A 27197-nucleotide genomic window follows, 5' to 3' on the forward strand; every position below is an offset into this window, starting at 1 on the left:
AGTTTTCTCACACGTGGACCTTCTTCCTCCCTGACAACTGCTATATCGTTGAATATATATTTAAGTGAATGAATTCAATCAACTTATTTTGTTTTTTCCTTTTTTTAACCAATCAAATAGTATCTTTAGGAATAAAAACAACTATCTTTGCTTACTTATTATTTTATTTATTCTTTGCTTTTTTCCCCCCAAACTTATTTAGTTTTCACTGAAGGAAAATTGCTTCACAGTATCTTGTTGGCCTCTGCCACACATCAACATGAATCAGCCATAGGTATACATGTGTCCCCGCCCTCTTTAACCGCCCCCCCCCCCCTCTAGATGCAGTCTTTGCTTTTTCCCCTTATTCTATGCCCCTATTCTCTGAGACTCTGTCTTTCAGTCCTTGTTTCCCAAATGAGCAGGTACAATTCATGCCTCTATCTAATTTATATAAATATTGATTCCCAAAGCTAGAGAACTTCCAGGAATAAGAAGCAAGCATAGAAGTCTGTAACACTTAGAGGGAAGTCGAGCAACGTAAGAGTTCTAACTAGTAAGTAAGAAGCCAAGATAACATGTACTGAGCACTCACTATTGTGCCAGGTAAGCTTCTAATGCTTTAAATATATGAACTCGTTCCATCCCCACAGTAATTCTATGAGACAGGTACTGCTCCAGATAAGAGAAATGAAACAGAACTGTCCAAGATCAAACGGCAGGGCAGATTCCAGAGCCTGTGTTAACACTGACATTACAGCCTTACTCATCGAGCTCACTAATTGGGAACATTTCCTGCCACAAAGAAGTGAGTCAAGAGGTAACTAAAGTCTGGCATTAATTAGTCTCAAATGGAGGTGTTTCCCAGGTGCTAGAACCACACTGAAACGGCATGATTTTTCAGTCCCCCATTTCAGGGATGAGGGATCAGATTTTAGACATGTTAACTAATCTGCCCAAAGTCACACGGCTAAGAAGCAGCGGAGCTGGGACTGTTTGAGTCCCAAGTCCACGAGTCTCTTAACCTCTGTACCACATCTCTTCAGAAGAATTCGGGCATCTTTCCTCTCCCCACCGCACCCCCATGCTCCCCGGCCCGAGGTGTGCCCACTACGTTAGCTTAAGGTTCCAAGCTTCTGCACACAGACCTATTTACGTAAATGACATGCAAACTCAAGTGAAATGTAACTTTTCATTTGCTGAAAATTCAAATAATGTCGGTGGCGGGGAAAGCGGATGGATCGCACTAACCCGGGGCTCATCAGATTCCGTGCCCTCAGAAGCCTCGAGGCGGGGGAGGAAGCGGCTCCGGATGGAGAGTAAAGTGACAAACGGAGAAGGAAAAGCAGCCTTTCCTCCCGGGGGAGCAAGAGGCGGCCCGGCGGGCAGAGGGAACCTGCAGAGGGCGGTTTCTCTCCTCTTTTCCTGTCCCACCCAGTCGGCCGCCCCCACCCCACCCCCACCCCTACTCCCGCCGGCCTCGGCAGCTAACTCTGCCCGTCCCTGCGCGCTTCCTCAGCTCCGAGTCCCCGGCGGGTCCCCGCGTTGCCTGCGGTGCCCGCCCCCGTCGAGTTGAGAGGGACGCGCGGCGTCCGCCCGTCCCCGCCGCCCGTCCGACTGGTAAGGTGAGCACGCAGGGGAGGGGACTGCGCAGGGCGGGAGGGCCGGGCGCGCCGGGCGCCCACACTCACACCGCAGCCACCGCGGCCGCGGAGGAACTGAAACCCAGAGCTGCCGAACTTGGGCCTCTGCTGGAGCCTCCCGTCGCGGCGGCTCGGAACCGGTGCCCGGGACGGGCCGCCCTCGGAGCGCAGCAAGCCCTGCCTGGCGCGGTAAAGGGGGCCGGGGCGGAGTCGGGCCGGGGCGGGGGCCGCGAGCCCCGACGATCGTGGACGCGGCGAGGGCCCCAGGGTGTCCCAGTCTCGGCAGGGCCAAGTGGGGGGCGGGCCCAGGGGCCCGGCCAGCGGGGGTCGGTAGACCGCGCGGACGGCGCAGCGGACGACCGAGGGGCGCTGGGGGGCGGCGAGCCGGGCCCCGACAACCGGCCGTCTCGGACGGGCCGGCGGACGATTGAGGACCCTCCATCCGGTTCCCTGCTCCTGGCTCCCCCAGCGGGGCCGGGTCCCTGCCCCCGCGCCGCCACCGAGCCTGGGCCGGGGGCCTGCCCTCCCTGCGCTCTCCTGACACCTAGTGGACGGCTCCCCCAACTCGCGGGCTGGGGGAGAGCCGGTGGTAGGGGGGGAACCTATTACCGCGCCTGGGCGAGCCCGGGTCCGTTGCTAATTTGCAGACTCTACCTAACTTTCTCAGGCCTTGATAAACCTCCTAGGTAAACGTGGTGACCCAGTGAAGGGATCTCGGGATAGACGCTTAAAGGGGAAAGGGTGGGTGGGGGGAGGCGAAGGGATTCAGGAAAACCTGGCACCAGAGGCTTTCTTGGGATTTCCGGTCGTTTTCAGCCCCAGGCACGGGCCCACCCACCTCATGCTGGGCTCTGTCCCTTTTCCTACAGACCCGCACCTCCCTACCGGTGCCCGATCACCTACCGCGATGACTAGCTTTCCAACCACGCCTCCTCCAGCAGGTAGGTGAGCGCCTCTCCCAGTTCAGGTCCCTCACCCCCAGCCCAGTTCCGGAATTCCCTGAGGCCTCAGCCCAAAAGGGAAGACTCTTCCACCACTCTCCACCTGCCTGACACCACAAAACCCGGGAGGAAGCCAAAGGCAACCTGACTGCACGCTTCAGTACAGTTTGAATCGAGTTTCATGGACCGGGGCCCATTCCTGGTACCACTTAGAGCTTTGTGACCTTGAGTGAATTATCTACCTTCTTAGCGCCAGTCTCCTCATTTGTAAAATGGGGGAAATAGTACCTTAGGAGATTATCTGTGAGGGTGAAATGAGATAATCCATGTAAAACACTGAACACAGTGTCTGGTATCTAGTAAACACTCAAAAACATGGGTTATTATTACTGGGTGCTTGTAAGAAAAGTCCATCTATTCCTGGGAAGGAATTCTGCTTGTTTTTTCCCCCGGGCCCCAGTTGTGTGGGATTCCCCAAATCTCTGCCGTGTGGCGTCTTAGTTCCCTCACCAGGGACTGAACCTGGCCCCCTACAGTGGAGGCGCAGATTCTTAACCACAGGACTGCCAGGGAAGTCCCTCAGCCTGCTTTCTAATTCCACTCCTCTGATGATTCACTCCAGCATCAAAACCCCCTTGTTCCTGAAACTATTGTTAACCCTTGTTCCTCAGGCTAGTATCCCCTCTTCTTCTGCTTCACATTGAGAATGGAGTCCCGCCTTTCATTTCATAAACAAACTTAGCTGGACAAACTAAGCTTGTTTTCATTGCATGTTAATTGGGATGAGGGAAGAATGAAACCTTGGTTAGTCTGTATACTTTTGTTTTCATATACGGTCTCATCTGTCATTAGGATAGACATTCTCTGCTTTTCTGTTGCGGAAACAAGTGAGTGAGAACCCCAGGGGAAGTTGAAGGCGCTGTCCTGTATGACTGGTGATGAACACAATGCAGATCTTTAGTTGTCTGCTGAGAGATAAGAAAAGGCAGAAATGGGTAACCAGCTAGATTAGTCAGTACAGGCTTCATGAGCGGGGAAGGGGATGAAGCACTAATGCTTGAAGGATGGGTGAGGTTTATACAGGCCAAGAGGGGTGCAGCAGGGATTCCGGACAAAGGCAGTGCCACCTCTTGTAAGCTGCAGAGCCTGTGCTTACCCTGGAGGGTATCCTGAGGGAGAAGACAGGGCCTCCAGAGTATACCTGCCTGTAGGGAAGAGAAGTGACGCTTGGCTGGCAGCTAAGGAATTAGAACTTGGGCAAAAGGAGAACTATATACATTCCTGTTTTTTTTTTTAAGTTGGTGATAAGATAAACATAATATAAATGTTACCATTTTGATTATTTTTTGGCATGTTGTTCAGTGCTGTTAAGTATTGATTGACATTCACGTTGCTCTGCAATTATCACCACCATCCATCTCCAGAATTTTTCTCCTTCCCGAACTGAACCTCTGTATCTATTAAATAATAACTCTTCATTCTACGTGCCCCACAGCCCCTGGCCTCCACCATTATACTTTCAATCTGTTTGTATTTGACTAAGTACCTAGTGTAAGTGGAATCATACAAAATTTGTCCTTTTGTGTCTGGCTTATTTCAGTTAGCATAACATTTCCGAGGCACATCCATTTTGTAGCATGTGTCAGAATTTCCTTCCTTTTTAAGGCTGAGTAATATTATATACATATATATGTATATAAGTACATCATTTTTTTATTCATTCATTCATCAGTAGATACTTGGCTTGCTTGGCTGTTGTGAATACTGCTGCTGTGAACATGGTTTTACAAATATCTCTTTGAGTCCCTGCTTTCAATTCTTTTGGATTTATACCCAGAAGTAGAATTGCAAAAATGTGTGGTAATTCTGTTTAATTTTTTGAAGACCTGTCATACTGTTTCCCAGCTGTACACTTTACATTCTTACCAGCAATGCTTAGGGTTCCAATTTCTCTACATCTCTACAACACTTGTTATTTTTTGATTTTTGATAGTGGCTATCCGAATGGGTGTGAATGGTATCTCACTGTGGTTTTGATTTACATTTCCCTAATGACTAGTGGTGTTGAACCTCTTTTCATGTGTTTATTGGCATCTGTATATCTTCTTTGGAGAAATGTCTGTTCAAGTCCTTGCCCATTTTTTAATTGTCTGGTTTTTTTGTTGTTGAGTTGTATATTTACAATTTTGACCCACCAAATGACTTGAGTAGAGTGGTATTTTAGAACATACCATATAATCCCCTACCCAATGAGTCCAAGCAAATGTATTAATAAAGTTCCTAGGACAGAAATGGAAAAAATTCCACAGGGTGAGAGCTTGCACTGGGAAGAATGTGATCATTGAGGGCCTTGCATGTCTCTTCCCCACCTCCCTACCTATGCCCTCTCACATCCATTTTCCTCAGTCAATCTGTAAAGTTGAAAGTAAGGGCCACATTGTAACTTTCATGGGCCCTTAGCACGTGTGCCTTTGTGGGCCCATTCCTCCATTTGAAAAAGGTAATATATTAAAAATTGTATTTTACAACTGTGTTGCTGTAAGGAAGAATATAATATCAATATAATAAAATCACTAATGATTATATTTATAATTAATTGATTGATATAACAATATTACAGTGTCCTAGACATAAACATTCATCAATTTTTTCTTCTGATTTAAAAGAAATTAAGATCATTAAAAAACATTTTCATGGGCCCCTAGAAGTATTGTGGATCCTAGCACGTTGCCTGTTGTACATAGTACGTAAGTTGCCCTCTTGGAAGGAAAGTGGAGTGGAACTTGGCATTGTGGGCTCTGCCCACCCCACCAAGTAAAGCCCAATCCCTTGCCACCTAGTCACACTAGGTTGTCCTCACTCTAGATTAGACGCTCAGGGGTTTTCATCATGGTTATTCTTCATCACAATCCTATGAGCACTTATTAAAACTTTATTTATTTATTTATTTTTGGCTACACTGGGTGCTCATTGCTGTGCACAGGCTTTCTCTAGTTGCAGCAAGTGGGTGTCACTCTTTGTTGCCATGCACAGGCTTCTCTTTGCGATGACTTCTCTTGTTGCAGAGCATGGGCTCTAGTGTGCATGGGCTTCATTAACTGTGGCGCACGGACTTAGTAGCCCTGAGGCATGTGGGATCTTCCCAGACTAGGGATCAATCCTGTGTCCCCTGCATTGGCAGGCAGATTCTCAACCACTGGACCATCAGGAAAGTCCTGTGAGAATGTTTCATTCTCATTTTAAAGAAGCAAAAACTGAGGTTCAGAGAAGTTAAATGTTCAGAGGTTAAGAAACTCTCCCAAGGTTAAGCAACTGATAATGGCTGCTGCTGCTAAGTAGCTTCAGTCGTGTCCGATTCCATGCGACCCCAGAGATGGCAACCCACCAGGCTCCCCTGTCCCTGGGATTCTCCAGGCAAGAACACTGGAGTGGATTGCCATTTCCTTCTCCAATGCATGAAAGTGAAAAGTGAACGTGAAGTCACTCAGTCGTGTCCGACTCCTAGCGACCCCATGGACTGCAAACCAGGCTCCCCCATCCATGGGATTTTCCAGGCAAGAGTACTGGAGTGGGGTGCCATTGCTTTCTCTGAATGATAATGGCAGAGGCAGGATAGTGTGCCAAGTCTGATTTATTCTAAAGCCTGTATTCTTTCCATCATAGTGTGCTGCTCTCAGCCACTCCACCCCATGGCCGGGGCACATGAAAAAGAAGGAAGAAGAAAGGAAACAGAATTTCAGGGTGGGTTCCCATGGAAAGGAGAACTCAGGGAGCCGCCCTGTGCTGGGCAGGGCTAGAGCAAATAAGTAGGTTGGCAGACTCAGGTGGCAAAGGATCTGATGTCTCAGTGATAAGAGATTTAGCCCAGGAACAAGGGCTACAAAGAAACCAACCAGTATCTAGGTTAACATTAACAAAAAAAAAAGGGTAGGTGAGCCAAATAGATCTTGAAGTTCATTTACTGTAGGTTAGGATTTGGGTTAGCCTCAAATCTCAAATCTTGTGGTCCTCAGCCCCAGGCCTCCCTCCTTAAAGAAAATCAGTGCTACAGTCTTTCCATGTCTAAGAAGGGAAGGAACAAACAAGCATTCTTATTCCTTTGTTTGGAAGAGGAGACAGGAGAGAAATGGGATAAGAAAAGGAGATCATGGAAGTAAACCATTCCTTCCACTTAATGCCAGGTTTCCTGAACTTAGTTTATTTCATTGTTGTTTTTTTCATTACAAAGTTATTACATCCCCCTCAGGGAATAACCTTCTAGACTTCTCTCTCTGTGTGTGTATATATGTGTGTGTGTTTATAGTTTTATTTTAACTTACTTTTTCTTTACAAACATGTAATCATATTACACATACTGCCCTAGCAATGTGCTTTTTTTGTCTAACCATATATTCTGTTCCAGTAATTGCAGCTCTACCACATTCTTTTTAACAACTGTGTACTATTTCCAGAATGAATGGCCTGTCATTTATTCAATCATTCCTCTGCTGATAGATGTTCAGATATGTGTCACTCTTGCAAACGGTGCTTCAGTGAACACCCTTTCCATCCTGCAGTCAAGCTCTGAGAACCAAACCCAGTGGACAGTTCAACAAACTGTTCAGGCTGGAGTGAACAGGGATGGTTCCAGACTTTGGAGAGAACCTTAAAGTGAGGAGACAAATTTGTAGCCTGGCCCAGCCAACCGCTGAGTGACGGGGGGCTGGTGGATGAAGCTTGCTGAGCTGCCTCAGTTTTTTGGCTTGTACGTAGTGATAACACCAACCCTAGTTACATCACATTCTTGGAGTGGAGATAAAATAGCGTATGTTTTGTGAGCTCTAAGTCACAAATATAGATTACCATTGTGATACTTGGACTTCCCAAGTAGCCCTAGTGGTAAACAACCCGACTGCCCATGCAGGAGGCATAAGAGACACGGGTTCAAATCTTGTGTCGGCCCAAAGGCCCCAGCTCATTCACTCGAACATCCTGTGACCATAGTCTGAGAAAAATTCTACTGCATAGAGTTGAGCTCATATTCTTCTTCTTGTTTTGTTTTTTTTTTTTTTTGGCTACTCCGGGAGTTGGTGATGGACAGGGAGGCCTGGCGTGCTGCGATTCATGGGGTCGCAAAGAGTCGGACATGAATGAGCGACTGATCTGATCTGATCTGATACCACATGATGTGTAGAATCTTAGTTCCCTCACAAGGGATCCAACCTCTGCCCCATGTAGTGGAAGCTCAAAAGTTTTAACCACTGAACCACCAGGCAAGACCCTGATTTCTTTTTTTAATTGAAGTATAGTTGATTTACAATGTTGTGTTTGTTTCTGCTGTACAGTAAAGTGAACCAGTTATATACACAAACGTATACCCAGTCTTTTTTTTTAGATTCTTTAAAATTTGTTATGTTTTTAATAGACATTTTATTTTGGAATAATGTTAAGTTTATAGAAAAGTTGAAAACATAGTACAGTACCCTTTCAGTTCAGTTCAGTTCAGTCGCTCAGTCGTGTCCGACTCTTTGCGACCCCATGAATCGCAGCACGCCAGGCCTCCCTGTGCATCACCAACTCCTGGAGTTCACTCAGACTCACGTCCATCGAGTCAGTGATGCCATCCAGCCATCTCATCCTGTCACCCCCTTCTCTTCCGGCCCCCAATCCCTCCCAGCATCAGAGTCTTTTCCAATGAGTCAACTCTTCGCATGAGGTGGCCAAAATATTGGAGTTTCAGTTTTAGCATCAGTCCTTCCAAAGAACACCCAGGACTGCTCTCCTTTAGAATGGACTGGTTGGATCTCCTTGCCCTAGTCAATCTAATTACATGGACCACAGCCTTGTCTAACTCAATGAAACTAAGCCATGCCATGTGGGGCCACCCAAGATGGGCAGGTCATGGTGGAAGAAGTCTGACAGAATGTGGTCCACTGGAGAAGGGAATGGCAAACCACTTCAGTATTCTTGCCTTGAGAGCCCCATGAACAGTATGAAAAGGCAAAGTGATAGGATACTGAAAGAGGAACTCCCCAGGTCGGTAGGTGCCCAGTATGCTACTGGAGATCAGTGGAGAAATAACTCCAGAAAGAATGAAGGGATGGAGCCAAAGCAAAAACAACACCCAGTTGTGGGTGGGACTGGTGATAGAAACAAGGTCTGATGCTGTAAAGAGCAATATTGCATAGGAACCTGGAATGTCAGGTCCATGAATCAAGGCAAATTGGAAGTGGTCAAACAGGAGATGGCAAGAGTGAACGTTGACATTCTAGGAATCAGCAAACTAAAATGGACTAGAATGGGTGAATTTAACTCAGATGACCATTATATCTACTACTGTGGGCAGGAATCCCTTAGAAGAAATGGAGTAGCCATCATGGTCAACAAAAGAGTCCAAAATGCAGTACTTGGATGCCATCTCAAAAACAACAGAATGATCTCTTAGTTTCCAAGGCAAACCATTCAGTATCACAGTAATCCAAGTCTATGCCCCAACCAGTGGCGCTGAAGAAGCTGAAGTTGAATGGTTCTATGAAGACCTCCAAGACCTTTTAGAACTAACACCCAAAAAAGATGTCCTTTTCATTATAGGGAATATATAATGCAATTTATATTCTGGACTGGAATGCAAAAGTAGGAAGGAAGTCAAGAAACACCTGGGGTAACAGGCAAATGTGGCCTTGGAATACAGAATGAAGCAGGGCAAAGGCTAATAGAGTTTTGCCGAGAGAACGCACTGGTCATAACAAACACCCTCTTCCAACAACACAAGAGAAGACTCTACACATGGACATCACCAGATGGTGAACACTGAAATCAGATTGATTATATTCTTTGCAGCCAAAGATGGAGAAGCTCTATACAGTCAGCAAAAACAAGACCAGGAGCTGACTGTGGCTCAGACCATGAACTCCTTATTGCCAAATTCAGACTTAAATTGAAGAAAGTGGGGAAAACCACTAGACCATTCAGGTATGACCTAAATCAAATCCCCTCTAATTATACAGTGGAAGTGAGAAATAGATTTAAGGGACTAGATCTGATAGACAGAGTGCCTGATGAACTATGGATGGAGATTCGTGACATTGTGCAGGAGACAAAGTGGATATCTGGGAGGCCTTACAAATAGCTGTGAAAAGAAGAGAAGCGAAAAGCAAAAGAGAAAAGGAAAGACATAAGCATCTGAATGCAGAGTTCCAAAGAATAGCAAGAAGAGATAAGAAAACCTTCCTCAGTGATCAATGCAAAGAAATAAAGGAAAACAACAGAATGGGAAAGACTAGAGATCTCTTCAAGAAAATTAGAGATACCAAGGGATCATTTCATGCAAAGATGGGCTGGATAAAGGACAGAAACAGTACCCTCTAGTTACCTCAAATGTCATTCGGTACATTTGCCATCGATATGGAGAACCACAGTACATTTGTGAAGACCAAAAAATTAACACTGGCACGATACTGTTAACAAACTACAGATTTCACTGAGATGTCACCAGTTTGAAGATTTGAATTTGAAGAGAATTCTGATAAAAGACTTCATATTTTCAAAAATTCTAACATTAAGACTGAGAAAAGTCTTGGAGGGTCAGCTAGTTCAGCTACCCTTTCTGAGCTGGAATTCTCTTTCCCGTTCCCCATGGAGCATCTGTCCCACTTTGCCCTTCATTCTCTGGGGGAGACACCCATCTCCCATTAGTTTCTGCCAGTAGTCCTCTTGTACAAGTTGATGTATTCGAAGACAGCACTCAAGTCCTAGTCCTTGCTTCCTGACCGGGTTTTCACTCTGAGCTTTCTCTTGCAAGCTTTCCTTATCTGATATGGTTTCCAAGCCATTCAATGTGTTGCCTGCTTAACTCAAAAACACCCAGACTCAACTCAGCAGCCTAGGAGTGGCACAGAGTGGGACTGCACTGCTGATACCATTATTAGAGGCCATATTTATATTCATGGTGCAAATTGCCAACACCCTCTGGATCATCAAAAAAGCAAGAGAGTTCCAGAAAAACATCTATTTCTGCTTTATTGACTATGCAAAGCCTTTGACTGTGTGGATCACAATAAACTGTGGAAACTTCTGAAACAGATGGGAATACCAGACCACCTGACCTGCCTCTTGAGAAACCTATATTCAGGTCAGGAAGCAACAGTTAGAACTGGACATGGAACAACAGACTGGTTCCAAATAGGAAAAGGAGTGCGTCCAGGCTGTATATTGTCACCCTGCTTATTTAACTTCTATGCAGAGTACATGAGAAACGCTGGGCTGGAAGAAGCACAGGCTGGAATCAAGATTGCTGGGAGAAATATCAATAACCTCAGATATGCAGATGACACCACCCTTATGGCAGAAAGTGAAGAAGAACTCAAGAGCCTCTTGATGAAAGTGAAAGAGGAGAGTGAAAAAGTTGGCTTAAAGCTCAACATTCAGAAAACAAAGATCATGGCATCCGGTCCTATCAATTCATGGCAAATAGATGGGAAAACAGTGGCTGACTTTATTTTTCTGGGCTCCAAAATCATTGCAGATGGTGATCACAGCCATGAAATTAAAAGATGCTTGCTCCTTGGAAGGAAAGTTATGACCAACCTAGATAGCATATTAAAAAGCAGAGACCTTACTTTGCCAACAAAGGACGGTCTAGTCAAGGCTATGGTTTTTCCAGTAGTCATGTATGGATGCAAGAGATGGACTATAAAGAAAGCTGAGCGCCGAAGAATTGATGCTTTTGAACTGTGGTGTTGGAGAAGACTCTTGAGAGTCCCTTGGACTGCAAGGAGATCCAACCACTCCATCCTAAAGGAGATCAGTCCTGGGTGTTCATTGGAGGGACTGATGTTGAAGCTGAAACGCCAATACTTTGGCCACCTGATGCGGAGAGCTGACTCATTGGAAAAGACTCTGATGCTGGGAATGATTGAGGGCAGGAGGAGAAGGGGACGACAGAGGATGAGATGGTTGGATGGCATCACCGTCACAATGGACATGGGTTTGGGTGAACTCTGGGAGTTGGTGATGGACAGGGAGGCCTGACATGCTGCAGTTCATGGGGTCGCAAAGAGTCGGACACGACTGAGTGACTTAACTGAACTGAAAATAAGAGCAAGTTTTTAATATTTTAGGATTATAAAAGTCATTATCATTGTAAGAAATTTGAAAGATAAAGGAAAAGATATAGAAGAAACTAAAAGGCGTCCGAAATCCTACCACCTCCCTGTCGCTTTCACTGCTTTGAGGTCTATGCTTCCAGCGTCAGTGAGTTTCTACTGATCCCACTGCTAAGTCTTTTATAGGTGCTGCCACTAAGCTGTGGCTTCCCCCTGCTTTATTTGTGAGTAGTTGATTTCCTGGACCTAAGAGCAAGGAGTCTGTTGAATTCTCATCTTGTTAAATCTGGCCCATTTCTCCAGTCATTTTTAATCTCTGTTTATCAACTTATCAGTGGCTCCTCTGACTTTGTGTCTTTCACAAATTTGCCAAAACTTCCCTGGGTCTACTGGGCTCTGTATTTACCTGAAGGACACTAAACCCTTCCACACTAGGCCTGTGTGGAAGGCACCAATAAGGCAGAACACCAAAACAAAAGCTCTTGCAAAGAATTTGATATTTACTTTTTGGGGGGCCGTGCTCCCCGACTTGTGGGCTCTTAATTCCCTGAGCAGGGATTGCACCTGGGCCCTCAGCAGCAAGAGCACAGAGTCCTAGCCACTGAACTACCAGGGAGTTCCCTCATGTATGTGTATTTTTAAAATATTTATTTTTATTTATTTAGCTGTGCTGGGTCTTAGTTGCGGCATGTGGGATCTAGTTCCCTGACCAAGGATCAAACCCAGGCCCCCTGCATTGGGAGCGTGGAGTCCCAGCCACTGGACCACCAGGGAAGTCCCCCTCACTATTTTTAAAACACTAGCCAAAAAGCTAGTTGTAACAACTCAAAAAAGAGTTGTTACCATAAGGGGAAAATGTATTATTGGACTTTGTTATATCTATCTTGTGATTTAACATTTTTATTTTGAATTACATAAAGGCCTTAATTTGGCCCTGGCATGGTCTGTCATAATAGTATCAATTCAAAAAGAACTAAGGTCAAGTCCCAGCGGAAGAAGCTCTGTTTAGACTGGCATCACTCCATTCCTTGATGGCCAATTACTACTCCACTTAGTCCTCAATAAAGCCAGGCTGTGTTAGTCCACAGAGATATTATAAACACTCAATCATGTGTTCTCGGATGAGACGCTAGCTATTCAGGCAGCACCTTCAACTCCCCTAACCCACCCCCTCCCCATCCTTACTCTTAAGTTGATGACATGACCTTCTATTTTCTGGAGCAAATTAGAGTTCTCAGAACTACCGAAGGCTCCCCTGCCCCCATCTACATACTACCCGCCTCTGTGCCCACGTGCACATTAATCACGAGTGATCTCTGCTGTCTGCAGCCAGTTCCTCCATCTGTGCACTGGATCCCATCCCTTCAAGGACGTGGCTCCAGCCGTCAATTGTTCCCTCTCATCTGAGTCATTCGTATCCATACATAAACATACTGTCATTTCTCCCATCCAAAAAGCAAAAACGAAAAACTTGAACTCAAAAAAATAAAAAAATAAAAAGAAAGAAAAACTTGAACTCTCTTCCCCCCTCCAGCTATAGCTCTATTTCCCTGCTCACCTTTGCAAAAAATAAGAGAGTTTATATACTGTCATCAGTGCCTTTCCTTCTCTTTTTTTCTTTTTTACTAAAGTGTAATTGTAATTATTGACTTACACATTGTGTTAGTTTCAGGTGTACAGCATAGTGATTCAATGATTTATTTATTCAGTAGATACTTATGTATCCTTTTTCAGGTTCTTTTCCCTTATAGGTTATTAAAAAATATTGAATATAGTTCCCTGTGTTATACAGTAGGTCCTTGTTGGTTAATTATTTTATAGATAGTAGCATGTATATGTTGGAGAAGGCAATGGCACCCCACTCCAGTACTCTTGCCTGGAAAATCCCATGGACGGAGGAGCCTGGTGGGCTGCAGTCCATGAGGTCACTAAGAGTCAGATATGACTGAGCAACTTCACTTTCACTTTTCACTTTCATGCATTGGAGAAGGAAATGGCAACCCACTCCAGTGTTCTTGCCTGGAGAATCCCAGGAACGGGGGAGCCTGGTGGGCTGCCGTCTATGGGGTTGCACAGAGTCGGACACAAGTGAAGCGACTTAGCAGCAGCAACAGCAGCAGCATGTATGTGTTAATCCCAAGCTCCTAATTTCCCCCTTTCCCCTTTGGTGACCATAAATTTGTTTTCTGTGTCTGGGTTTATTTCTGTTTTATAAATAAGTTCATTTATTTTTTTTAGATTCTACAATAAGCAATATCATATCATGTTTGTCTTTGTCTGGCTTACTTAGTGTGACAATCTCTAGGTCCATCTGTGTTGCTGCAAATGGCATTATTTCATTCTTTTTATGGCTGAGTGATATCCCACTGTGTGTGTGTGTGTGTGTGTGCGCGCGCACCACGTCTTCTGATCCATTCATCTGTCAGGTGACATTTAGGTTGCCTTCTCTTTTTTTCCTGAACCCACTGTAAACCTGGGATTTATACTCAGCACTTCACCAAACTTCTCTTGTCAAAGTTCCTCATGACCTCTGCATGGCAAATCCTGGTAGTCCTTCTGCTTGGTCTGTCTGGCTGCTACTCCTCAGCCTCCTAACCCTCCCTGGGCTCAGTCCGTGGTCCTCTTTGTCTGTACTTACTCTCCTGGTGATCTCATTCAGTCTCATGTTTGTAAATATGCTGGCTTTTTATTTATTTTTTATAAATTATTTCTTCATGGCTGTGCTGGGTCTTTGCTGCTGTGACAGCTTTTCTCTCGTCGTGCCGAGTGGGCACTACTCTTGGCTGCAGTGCTGGGGCTTCTTCTTGTGGTGGCTTCTCTTGTTGCAGAGCATGGGCTCGAGGGTATGCAGGCTTTAGTAGTTGTGACTCCTGGGCTCTAGAGCACAGACTCTGAGTTGTTTTCTGCAGCATGCGGGATTTTTCCGGGCCAGGGATCGAACCTGTATCTCCTGCATTGGCAGGCAGATTCTTTACTACTAAGCCACCAAGGAAGCCCTGTGCTGACTTTTTAAATCTCTAGTCCAGACCTCCTTCCCAGATTCCAGTTTTTTAATTTATTTATGGTTGTCCTAGGTCTTCGTTGCTTTGCTTGGGCTTTCTCTAGTCGCAGTGAGCGGGTGCTGCTCTTTAGTCGGGGTTCTTGGGCTTCTCATTGTGGTGGCTCCTCTTGTTGCAGAGCACAGGCTGTAGAGCATGGGGTCAGTAGTTGTGGAGTTGTCCCAAGGCATGTGGAATCCTCCCAGACCAGGGATTGAACCCATGTCCCCTGCATTGGCAGGTGGACTCCCAGGCACTGGACCATGGGGAAATCTCAGTTGTGTTTTTTTTTTTTTTTGGTACACCATGCAGCCTGTGGGATCTTGGTTCCCTGACCAGGGATTGAACCTGCACCCTCAGCAGTGAAAACTCTGGACTGCCAGGGAATTCCCCCCTCACCTTCTGTAGGTGTTTATTTTACTCAAGTCACCTCCCTGGCCACCCCATTCACAGTCCAACTCCTGATTCCCTTTCCTGCTTTTATTTTCTACATAGCACTAACCAAAGTCTAATGTGGTGCAACCTTTACTTCTTTATCTGTTCATGGTCCATCTTCCCCCAATCAGGATGTAAATTGTTTGACAAAATGGGTTTGTTTTTTTTTAATTGTGGTAAAATTAGACACAACATAAAATTTACCATTTTAAAGGATACAGTTTAATGGCATTATGTACATTCACATTGTTCTGCAGCCATCACCATTATCCATCTCTAGAACTTTCTTGTCATCCCAAACTGAAACTCGGTACCTGTTAAACAGTATCCCCTCATTCTCCTCTCCTCCCAGCTGCTGATAACCACTTTCTGTATCTATGAATTTGACTATTCTGGGTACCTCAAATAAGTAGAATCATGTGATATTTGTGCTTTTGTGACTGGCTTACTTCAGTTAGCATATCTTCAAAGTTCATGTTGTAGCATGTGTCAGAACATCCTTCCTTTTTAATGCTTCATAATATTCCATTGTGTGTGTGTGTATACACATACACATGTATGTGTGTATGTCGTGTCTGACTCACTGCAACTCCATGGACTGTAGCCCACCAGGCTCCTCTGTCCTTGGAATTCTCCAGGCAAGAATATGGGAATGGATAGCCATTCTGTTCTCCAGGGGATCTTCCCAATGCAGGGATCAAACCCAGGTCTCTTGCATTGTAGGCAGATTCTTTACCATTTGAGGCACCAGTTCAGTTCAATCACTCAGTCGTGTCCAACTCTTTGCGACCCCATGAATTGCAGCACGCCAGGCCTCCCTGTCCATCACCAACTCCCGGAGTTCACTCAAACTCACGTCCATCGAGTCGGTGATGCCATCCAGCCATCTCATCCTCTGTCATCCCCTTCTCCTCCTGCCCCCAATCTCTCCCAGCATGAGGGTCTTTTCCAATGAGTCAACTCTTCGCATGAGGTGGCCAAAGTACTGGAGTTTCAGCTTTAGCATCATTCCTTCCAAAGAACACCCAGGACTGATCTCCTTTAGAATGGACTGGTTGGATCTCCTTGCAGTCCAAGGAACTCTCAAGAGTCTTCTCCAACACCACAGTTCAAAAGCATGAATTCTTCAGCGCTCAGCTTTCTTCACAGTCCAACTCTCACATCCGTACATGACTACTGGAAAAACCATAGCCAGGGAAGCCCATATACATAACACACACACACACATACACACACACACATATATATATATATATAATTATGCCATCTTGTGTTTATCTGTTCATCTGTTGATGGACACTTGAGTTGTTTCACTCTTTAGTTATTAATGTGAATAATGCTGCTGTGAACATTGGTGTACAAAAAGCAGTCCCCGTTCCTGCCTTCATTTCTTTTGGATAAATACCCAGAAGTGGAATTGCTGGATCATGTGATAATTCTATTTAATTTTTTTAAGGAACTATGAACGCATGAGATTTTGCCTGTTGTGTTCACTAATCTATAACCAAACTAATCTATAATCGAACAGAGGCTGGTCCAAAGTATATACTCCATAAATACTTGTTGAATTAACTTCTTAATTTCTCATTCTCTGGACAGTCTAAAACGGCTGTGTGACTTGTCTGACCTAGCTTACTCCTAGTGGTCTCACACTAACTCTTAATGCTTGTGGTTTCAAGTTCAAGACCCCCAAAGCAGTCCCTTATAACTTGTACTAGAATTTTGCTGGGAATGATATCAGTTTCCACCAGTTGTTTATAGAACCCACCCCATTCTGTGGCCCTTCAGGCTTCTGGCCCCTCTGTCTTTCTCAGAAGCTCCTGTGTCACCAATAGCTGTCCCATTAACATACCCTCTCAGTGCCCTTGACTGTCACTTAACTGAATCCCTTTTAGATTAGCCTGGTGCTTTTTGCTTCGCTTCTCTTGAGCTCACTTCCCCGTGTCGCCAAGGCTCCTGCTACTCTTTTAGTGCAGAAATCATTCACTTTGACAGGAGACAGAGGCAAAAGGGGCTGAAAGAGTTCTAGTCTCTCTGTTACCTCCAATCTCTTAGTTTCAGTGCCAGACAGCAGACTTGTCCCATTTCCTTGTTTTTGCTCCAAATATAACACTTTTAAAATTGTCCTTCCAGTGTCCTTTGCCAGCTGGAGCTGTGTACAGTTTCCTGATACGGTTCTCTAAGTTTCTGCTATTAGCTTTTATGTGCATTTTTTTAAAGACTCACCTTCTGAAATCACGTTACTGGAAATGGGCTTACAGGAAATACAGAATTGGGACAGAACACTCAAAACTTATGTAACTTTGTAACAAGAACCCTAGAACTACAACAACAATCTGAATTAAAATATTAGCAGTCAAATCTCTGCTAACAGTTGAACCTCGAATCCTTGTCCGTCCTAGACCCCTGTGCCCTGGGGAGTGTGCTTCCAGCTAGATTAGAGGTAGGTTCCAGAGAGATGTCACTTCCAAGAAAGACTGTTTTCATCAAAATTAAAAATCTGATGTAGGATCTGCCTTCTTCTGGTGTTTTTTGCATAGAGATAAATAATGGCAATGGCACCCCACTCCAGTGCTCTTGCCTGGAGAATCCCATGGATGGAGGAGCCTGGTAGGCTGCAGTCCATGGGGTCGCTGGGGGTCGGACACGACTGAGCGACTTCACTTTCACTTTTCACTTTCGTGCATTGGAGAAGGAAATGGTAACCCACTCCAGTGTTCTTGCCTGGAGAATCCCAGGGACGGGGGAGCCTGGTGGGCTGCCGTCTATGGGGTCGCATAGAGTCGGACACGACTGAAGCAGCTTAATAACTTAGCAAATTTCGTATAGGGGTCTCCCTTCATCTGATGTGTTGTATAGAGGGAAAATTTTTTTACCACCTTCGTTTCCATTTATTGCTTCGCCAGATGGCTTAATATAAGTGGAAACCAACTGATACCTGCATCCAAGGAAGGTACTTATACTGAATTTTATGTTTCTTAAGGTCTTTCTCTATTGCTAAAATGTACTCTTTAGTTCATGGTACTAGTGGAAAAGAACCTGCCTGCCAATGCAGAAGCTACAGGAGACTCAGGTTTGATCCCTGAGTCAGGAAGATCCCCTGGAAGAGGCCATGACAACCCACTCCAGTATTCTTGCCTAGAGAATCCCATGGACAGAGGAACCTACCAGGCTACATACAGTCTGTGGGTTACAAAGAGTCGAACACGACTGAACAACCAACACTTTCGCTTTTCACTCTTTAGTGGTAGAAAGCTTGAAGTTGTACATGAACCAGCATGACAGGTATCATTCTGATATCATTCCCTGTTCACCAGTCGCCTGTGAGCAAGTGCGCGTTAAAAGAGCAATCTTTGTAGCACAACAGTCTGTATTTGGTTGTGGTCCTCTGTTTCTGTTTTATTTTTCCTGTATTTGTCCATATCTTTTAAAGCTTTGCACTTTTGGAAATCTTGTTGTGCTACCTCATAGTTATCTTTCGCTACTTTTTCCTTTTTTTCCCTGTTGGAAAAAAGATGTTCCCTAGTGGTAGGAAGGTTTAGTATAAATAGCTTGCTTGGGGGATTTACCAGCTGTCCAGTGGGTAAGACTCTGTACTTCCAATGCAGGGGTTGTGGGTTCGGCCCCTGGTCAGGGAACTAAGATCCCACATGTTGTGTGGTGTGGCCAAAAAAGTATTTAAAAAAAAAAACCTTGCTTGGGCTTTGAGAGGGGTAGTCCTGGATTCAGATCGTGACTCCTTCCACTGTTCCTTCATGAGTAATACAGGACATGTCACAACTCTCCCTGGAGCTTTGGAGTCCACATTAGCAAATAAAAACACCTCCTGTGAAATGACTGGTATTCTAAGGATTAATAATTGTGTGTAGGAAGTACCCAGCACAGAGTAGGGACTTAGCAAATGGCAGCTGTTAAAACTGGGATCGTCTGCAGAATTCCCCACTATCCTGGGTGGAATCCCAAAGGTGTCAGACAAGATAGGAATCAGGCTCACTCCCTGTGCTCCAGTCACAGTGGCCTTCACATCCTCTCGGCTCAGAGCTTTGAGCAGGCTCTTCTCTCTGCCTAGGATGTACTCCATATCGCGCCCCTATCACCCTGGAAACTCCTACCCCAGCTTCAGCTTGCAGCTCAAATCCTGCTTCCTGAGAGGGCTGTTCTTGCCAGAAGACTATCTCAGCCCCTCTGCCACATGCTCACCTGCATGTTGCCTTTGCCACCTGTATCGAAGTTCTTAACTGTGAACTTGGTGTGGTGGAGGCTGAGCTCCGTGAAGGTAGATGGTGTCTCTTTTGCTCACCCCCAGTGTACCTGGCCAGAGACAGCAATGGCACCCCACTCCAGTACTCTTGCCTGGAAAATCCCATGAACGGAGGAGCCTGTTGGGCTGCAGTCCATGGGATTGCTAAGAGTCGGACACGACTGAGCAACTTCACTTTCACTTTTCACTTTCATGCATTGGAGAAGGAAATGGCAACCCACTCCAGTGTTCTTGCCTGGAGAATCCCAGGGACGGGGGAGCCTGGTGGGCTGCCGTCTGTGGGGTCGCACAGAGTCAGACACGACTGAAGCGACTTAGCAGCAGCAGCAGCAGTGTACCTGGCACATACCTGGCAGAAGGTGAGACTTAATGAGTGCTACTGTTCCTATTTGGGCTTCCCTGGTGGCTCAGCAGTAAAGAATCAGCCTGCCAATGCAGGAGACCCAGGTTCAATTCCTGGGTCAGAAAGACCCCCTGGAGGAGGAAATGGCAACCCACTCCAGTATTCTTGGGGAACTCCATGGACAGAGGAGTCTGGTGAGCTGCAGTCCATGGGGTGGGAAAGAGTCAGACACAACGTAGCAACTACACAACAGCTATTATCAAGTGCATGTTGAGATGCCTCTTATGGGTGCTTCCAGGGTCAGTCAGACTATTTTCCCTGGGATATCTCTGTTCCACAGTAACGTTTCCTTTTTTTTTTCCTTTTAAATAGACATTGAAAGAAATGTCTGTTGTCAGCAGGAATGGAATTTTTGTTTGCTTTTTACTGCATTTATATATTTCTTTTGGCTGCGGTGGGTCTGCACTGCAGTGTGCAGGCTTGCCCCAGGTGCAGTAAGTGGGGACTCCTCTCTAGTTGCAGTGCAGTGGCTTCTCTTATGGAGCACGGGCTCTAAGGCGTGCGGGCTTCAGTAATTACAGCACAAAGGCTTAGTGGCCCCAGGGCATGTGGAATCTTCTGGGACCAGGGATCAAGCCCGTGTCTCCTGCATTGGCAGGTGGATTCCTAAGCACTGGACCACCAGGGGAGTCCCCAGTAATACTTCCTTAACTGTTACCTTTCAAACCCCTATGTGCTAGGCCACCTCAGTCATGTCCGACTCCTTGCAACCCCATGGACTATAGCCCACGAGGCTCCTCTGTCCATGGGATTCTCCAGGCAAGAATACTGGAGTGAGTTGCTATGCCCTCCTCCAGAAGATCTTCCCAACCCACTTCAGTTCAGTTGCTCATTCGTGTCCGACTCTTTTCGACCCCATGAATCGCAGCACACCAGGCCTCCCTGTCCATCACCAACTCCCGGAGTTCACTCAGACTCATGTCCATCGAGTCGGTGATACCATCCAGCCATCTCATCCTCTGTCATCCCCTTCTCCTCCTGCCCCCAGTCTCTCCCAGCATCAGAGTCTTTTCCAGTGAGTCAACTCTTCACATGAGGTTGCCAAAGTACTGGAGTTTCAGCTTTAGCATCATTCCTTCCAAAGTACCCCCAGGACTGATCTCCTTTAGGATGGACTGGTTGGAACTCCTTGCAGTCCAAGGGATTCTCAAGAGTCTTCTCCAACACCACAGTTCAAAAGCATCAATTCTTCGGCGCTCAGCTTTCTTCACAGTCCAACTCTCACATCCATACATGACCACAGGAAAAACCATAGCCTTGACTCGACGAAACTTTGTTGTCAAAGTAATGTCTCTGCTTTTGGATATGCTATCTAGGTTGGTCATAACTTTCCTTAGCGTCGTTTAATTTCATGGCTGCAGTCACCATCTGTAGTGATTTTGGAGCCCAAGGAAACAGTCGGACACTGTTTCCGCTGTTTCCGCATCTATTTCCCATGAAGTGATGGGACCAGATGCCGTGATCTTAGTTTTCTGAATGTTGAGCTTTAAGCCAACTTTTTCACTCTCCTCTTTCACTTTCATCAAGAGACTTTTTAGTTCTTCTTCACTTTCTGCCATAAGGGTGGTGTCATCTGCATATCTGAGGTTATTGATATTTCTCCCGGCAATCTTGATTCCAGCTTGTGTTTCTTCCAGCCCAGCGTTTCTCATGATGTACTCTGCATAGAAGTTAAATAAGCAGGTTGACAATATACAGCCTTGACGTACTCCTTTTCCTATTTGGAACCAGTCTGTTGTTCCATGTCCAGTTCTAACTATTGCTTCCTGACCTGCATATAGGTTTCTCAAGAGGCAGGTCAGGTAGTCTGGTATTCCCATCTGTTTCAGAATTCTCCACAGTTTATTGTGATCCACACAGTCAAAGGCTTTGGCATAGTCAATAAAGCAGAAATAGATGTTTTTCTGGAACTCTCTTGCTTTTTCGATGATCCAGCGGATGTTGGCAATTTGATCTCTAGTTCCTCTGCCTTTTCTAAAACCAGCTTGAACATCTGGAAGTTCATGGTTCACATATTGCTGAAGCCTGGCTTAGAGAATTTTGAACATTACTTTACTAGCGTGTGAGATGAGCACAATTGTGCGGTGGTTTGAGCATTCTTTGGCATTGCCTTTCTTTGGGATTGGAATGAAAACTGACCTTTTCCAGTCCTGTGGCCACTGCTGTTTTCCAATTTTGCTGGCATATTGAGTGCAGCACTTTCACAGCATCATCTTTCAGGATTTGGAATAGCTCAACTGGAATTCCATCACCTCCACTAGCTTTGTTCGTAGTGATGCTTTCTAAGGCCCACTTGACTTCACATTCCAGGATGTCTGGCTCTAGGTCAGTGATTACACCATTGTGATTATCTTGGTCGTGAAGATCTTTTTTGTACAGTTCTGTGTATTCTTGCCACTACTTCTTAATATCTTCTGCTTCTGTTAGGTCCATACTATTTCTGTCCTTTATCGAGCCCATCTTTGCATGAAATGTTCCCTTGACATCTCTAATTTTCTTGAAGAGATCTCTAGTTTTTCCCATTCTGTTGTTTTCCTCTATTTCTTTGCATTGATCGCTGAGGAAGGCTTTCTTATCTCTCCTTGCTATTCTTTGGAACTCTGCATTCAGATGGTTATGTCTTGCCTTTTCTCTTTTGCTTTTTGCTTCTCTTCTTTTCACAGCTATTTGTAAGGCCTCCTCAGACAGCTATTTTGCTTTTTTGCACTTCTTTTCCATGGTGTTGGTCTTGATCCCTGTCTTCTGTACAATGTCACGTACCTTCGTCCATAGTTCATCAAGCACTCTATCTATCAGATCTAGTCCCTTAAATCTATTTCTCACTTCCACTGTATAATCATAAGGAATTTGATCTAGGTCATACCTGAATGGTCTAGTGCTTTTCCCTACTTTCTTCAATTTAAGTCTGAATTTGGCAATAAGGAGTTCATGATCTGAGCCACAGTCAGCTCCCGGTCTTGTTTTTGCTGACTGTATAGAGCTTCTCCATCTTTGGCTGCAAAGAATATAACCAATCTGATTTCGATGTTGACCATCTGGTGATGTCCATGTGTAGAGTCTTCTCTTGTGTTGTTGGAAGAGGGTGTTTGCTATGACCAGTGCGTTCCCTCGGCAAAACTCTATTAGCCTTTGCTTCATTCCATATTCTAAGGCCACATTTGCCTGTTACCTCAGGTGTTTCTTGACTTCCTACTTTTGCATTCCAGTCCCCTATAATGAAAAGGACATCTTTTTTGGGTGTTAGTTCTAAAAGGTCTTGGAGGTCTTCATAGAACCGTTCAACTTCAGCTTCTTCAGCATTACTGGTTGGGGCATAGACTTGGATTACTGTGATATTAAATGGTTTGCCTTGGAAACAAACAGAGATCATCCTGTCATTTTTGAGATTGCATCCAAGTACTACATTTTGGTCTCTTTTGTTGACCATGATGGCTACTCCATTTCTTCTAAGGGATTCCTGCCCACAGTAGTAGATATAATGGTCATCTGAGTTAAATTCACCCATTCCAGTCCATTTCAGTTCGCTGATTCCTAGAATGTCGACATTCACTCTTGCCGTCTCTTGTTTGACCACTTCCAATTTGCCTTGATTCATGGACCTGACATTCCAGGTTCCTATGCAATATTGCTCCTTACAGCATCAGACCTTGCTTCTATCACCAGTCCCATCCACAGCTGGGTGGTGTTTTGCTTTGGCTCCATCCCTTCATTCTTTCTGGAGTTATTTCTCCACTGATCTCCAGTAGCATATCGGGCACCTACTGACCTGGGGAGTTCCTCTTTCAGTATCCTATCACTTTGCCTTTTCATACTGTTCATGGGGTTCTCAAGGCAAGAACACTGAAGTGGTTTGCCATTCCCTTCTCCAGTGGACCACATTCTGTCAGACGTCTCCACCATGACCTGCCCATCTTGGGTGGCCCCACATGGCATGGCTTAGTTTCATTGAGTTAGACAAGGCTGTGGTCTGTGTGATTAGATTGACTAGTTTTCTGTGATTATGGTTTCAGTGTGTCTGCCCTCTGATGCCTCTCGCTACACCTAACCGTCTTACTTGGGTTTCTCTTACCTTGGACGTGGGGTATCTCTTCATGGCTGCTCCAGCAAAGCGCAGCCGCTGCTCCTTACCTTGGACGAGGGGTATCTCCTCACAGCTGCCCCTTCTGACCTTGAACGTGGAGTAGCCCTCCAGCGTCCGCGCAGCCACTGCTTCTTGAACCCAGGGATCAAGCCAATCTCTTAAGTCTCTTGCATTGGCAGGCGAGTTCTTTAGCACTAGCGCCACCTGGGGAGCGCCTACAGTAAAATGCTGACTAGGAGAAAACTGAAAGGCTTCCTGACTTCTTATGGAAACGGAATCCTGGGTAGTGACTTTTTAGAAGTGGGACTTACAGGCTCTGAAGGACAGATAGACAATATAGGAGGAGGAGGTATGGGATATATTTTAGGATAGGAGAGGCCTTATTTCAAAAACTTTGAAATTGCAAGGCCTACTCTGAAAGTGAAGAAAAGGGTTTTAATGAGGGAAGGAAAAATGTTTCATTATTTAAACAAAATGTTTACAAAGAGTTTGTAAGAACATTAAAGAAATGCATGTGCTCTATAATATAAATACACATACACGTATATGCATTCATTATTTGATCTCATTTATGTAAACATGTATATTCCTAACAATAACATACCCTATTGAATTACTACATGTCACAACAACCCTATAAAGTAGGTACTGTTATCACCAGTTTGCAAATGCACAGATGGGTTAGGTAGTTTTCCAAAAATGACACAGCTAGTGAAAGATAGAGCTCAGATTTGAACCTTGCGGGTATATATGTATATATGTTTGTATGTGTGTATTTTTTTTTTGCCAGGCAATGCAATTTATAGAATCTTAGTTCCCCGACCAGGGATCAAACCCCGGGCCCTCAGCAGTGCAAATGCAGAGTCCTAACCACTGTACCACTAGGAGATTCTACAGCCCATACTCTTAACTACTATGTTAGACAGAGAGGAATCTATCAAAATGTTCATTGTGGTGGTTTGTTTTCTCCTTTGTTCTCCAGGTTTTTCTATACAGATATCCTATAAGAGTTAAATGATGAAAGTTTGAATACGGCAGAAGTGGGGGTGGTGAAATTGAAGGATAAATATGTGTTTTAGAACAAAAGAATCCACCCTATTTCCTTTTCCACTTTGTTAAATTTTCCAGAAGAACTGATGGCTACCACAATTCTACAGGCCACTGAGGCCCTGTCTCCGGAAGCTGAAGCCAGCACAGCTCTCATTGCAGGTAACAAAGACTCTGAGTCAAATCCAAGTGGCCTTCTGAGCTCAGGGGCCCTCTTGCTCCAAAGACAGCCAAGAAACCAATGTGATGGATTAAGATTCTCCCTGTACAGAACAGCACCACAAACTAGAGACCAAATCTATTAGTGGGTTCACTTTGGCATGTAAGTTATGTTACACACATAGAGGCTTCACATCAGAGGCAGTGCCAGTAATTGAGAGGTTGGGAGATGGCCACAAATAGATGCACTGCCTATGGATGCTGCAGTCGGGTGTGGGGGTAGGGATGAGGACGTGTGTGGTTTGTTGAGTGGTGAGAGAGGATGGGGGGGGTCAGAAACCCCTACAGGAGGCTATGGATTTAAAAACTTCCTGTTGGGATAAGCGATTTCCTGTTTCCCTCCTTCCGTTTCTATCATAATCATCAGGAACTAGTTGAGCAGGAGTTCATTTTGACAGAAATCAAAAGTCCTTAAGCCCAAGGAGACTCTGGATATCATGTGCTGAGGAAGTTGGGCTTGGTGGGAGAATATGGACTTAGACGCTAGTTAACAGCATGAGGCTCCTCATTACGAGTGAGGGAATCGTCTAAAGCAGGGGACCCCGTGAGTTACTGAGACGCCCGAATCCTGAAACATGTCTGCATTTTCCCTCTCCTTTCCAAGTTGTTATCACCGTGGTCTTCCTCACCCTGCTCTCAGTCGTGATTTTGATCTTCTTTTACCTGTACAAGAACAAAGGCAGCTACGTCACCTACGAACCCGCAGATGGCGAGCCTGGCGCCGTTGTCCTGATGGAGAATGACTCAGCCAAGGGCAGAGAAAAGGAAGAATATTTCATCTAATGGTTCCCAGGCCCCCAGGAGCTTATCCAGGTTCCAGTGCTATCACACTATTTATTAGGTTAAAGTTTTACCTGAAACCGGTGAGAAGCGTTGATTGATATGGGTAGACCTGAGCTCCTTCCAGGACATGGGCCTAAATGCCAGCATCACCGACACCATGGACCGGGGACACAAAGCTAGCTGCTCACGCCTCTAGCCAGGCCTCTGTCACTCAGCTTCTGACTGATGAGTGAGATGGTGCTGGGCTGGCAACACTGGAGTGTATGCCCAGGCATCTTCACTTTTTCACAGGTTGAAGGGAAGAAGAGAGTTGGGGGTCACTGGATGCTCCTCTGTCCCTTACCTGGTCACCTAGTGACAAGCCAAGTGGAAGTAGTATCCTCAGTTCTTCCCAGAGGCAGAGCACAAGCAAAGGCTGGGCCAGGAAACTGTGGAGACCTCCCTCCTGATGAACATGCCACGTCCCTTAATCTGAGCCCTTCCTTTCCTTATCCCCCAACGATCCAGATATATGCTATTTTTATCGGAATTAAAATTGTTTATTGATACAGAAATCAGATTCTCATGTGCAAAAAAATCACCATCTTTATACTTCGACTTATCTTTGCTGGAACTTTTGTGACAGTTTGCTCTGTCGTTTTTGTTCAGCCTCTCAATCATGTCCGACCCTTTGTGACCCCATGAACTGCAGCATGCCAGGCTTCCCTGTCCTCTATCGCCCAGAGTTTGCTCAAGTTCATGTCCATTTTTTGCTTACTCAACTCTTACCTGTGTTCTCTCCCAAGCAAAGGGGGCCCCAGGGAAGTTTCAGAAGTTCCCAGAACAATCTCACGTTTGCAGCAGAGATGGTCCTGGGAAGTTTGTCCTAGAAGAGGATCATTAGAAATAGACCCTGGGAGATGAGTTGTTTAGCCTCCATCCTGGCAAGGGCCAGGATGTCCCTGATCCATTCTGTGTACACACAGAGGGAACCAGGAACAACCTGTGACTTTTCCCACCAGTGCCCTTTCTATCTCATTTCATCCATCTCAAAATGAGGCATATTTAAAAGGTACAGCGTTTTGGTAGAAATCATTAACTCTCCATGCATTGTTTACTTTGGAATTAAACTAAACCTCCTTCAAGGTCTTAACTATATTGTGTTCATTTTTCAAGCTCAAGTCCACCCAAGGTAAGACCTAAGAGTTGAGAAATTCATCTTAGCAACTTATATTCCAGTTTTCAGCATTTCTCCAAACAGAATTTTGGAAAAACCGAAGATCACACTCAACTTACAACTTAACA

General features: G+C 45.3%; 1 protein-coding gene across 2 annotated transcripts; it reads left to right on the forward strand.

Annotated features, from left to right (window-relative positions):
- The first annotated feature begins 1465 nt into the window (after positions 1–1465).
- On the forward strand, positions 1466–27045 carry SMAGP (small cell adhesion glycoprotein). 2 transcript variants are annotated; one of them, NM_001083793.1, is given in 4 exon segments: positions 1466–1604; positions 2492–2563; positions 24993–25073; positions 25735–27045. In NM_001083793.1, coding segments are annotated over 3 exon segments (294 nt in total). In that variant the 5' UTR covers positions 1466–1604; positions 2492–2529; the 3' UTR covers positions 25914–27045.
- Positions 27046–27197: the final 152 nt, after the last annotated feature.

The sequence above is a fragment of the Bos taurus genome, chromosome 5 (genome assembly GCF_002263795.3).
Source record: "Bos taurus isolate L1 Dominette 01449 registration number 42190680 breed Hereford chromosome 5, ARS-UCD2.0, whole genome shotgun sequence".
Taxonomy (NCBI): Eukaryota; Metazoa; Chordata; class Mammalia; order Artiodactyla; family Bovidae; genus Bos; species Bos taurus.

Bases quoted from the DNA above. Each gene is read 5' to 3' on its own strand.
- SMAGP (XM_059886794.1), top strand. From the start codon at position 2,530: ATGACTAGCTTTCCAACCACGCCTCCTCCAGCAG. The intron at 2,564-24,992 runs GTAGGTGAGCGC...TAAATTTTCCAG, and splicing joins AACCACGCCTCCTCCAGCAG to AAGAACTGATGGCTACCACA. The intron at 25,074-25,734 runs GTAACAAAGACT...CTCCTTTCCAAG, and splicing joins CAGCACAGCTCTCATTGCAG to TTGTTATCACCGTGGTCTTC.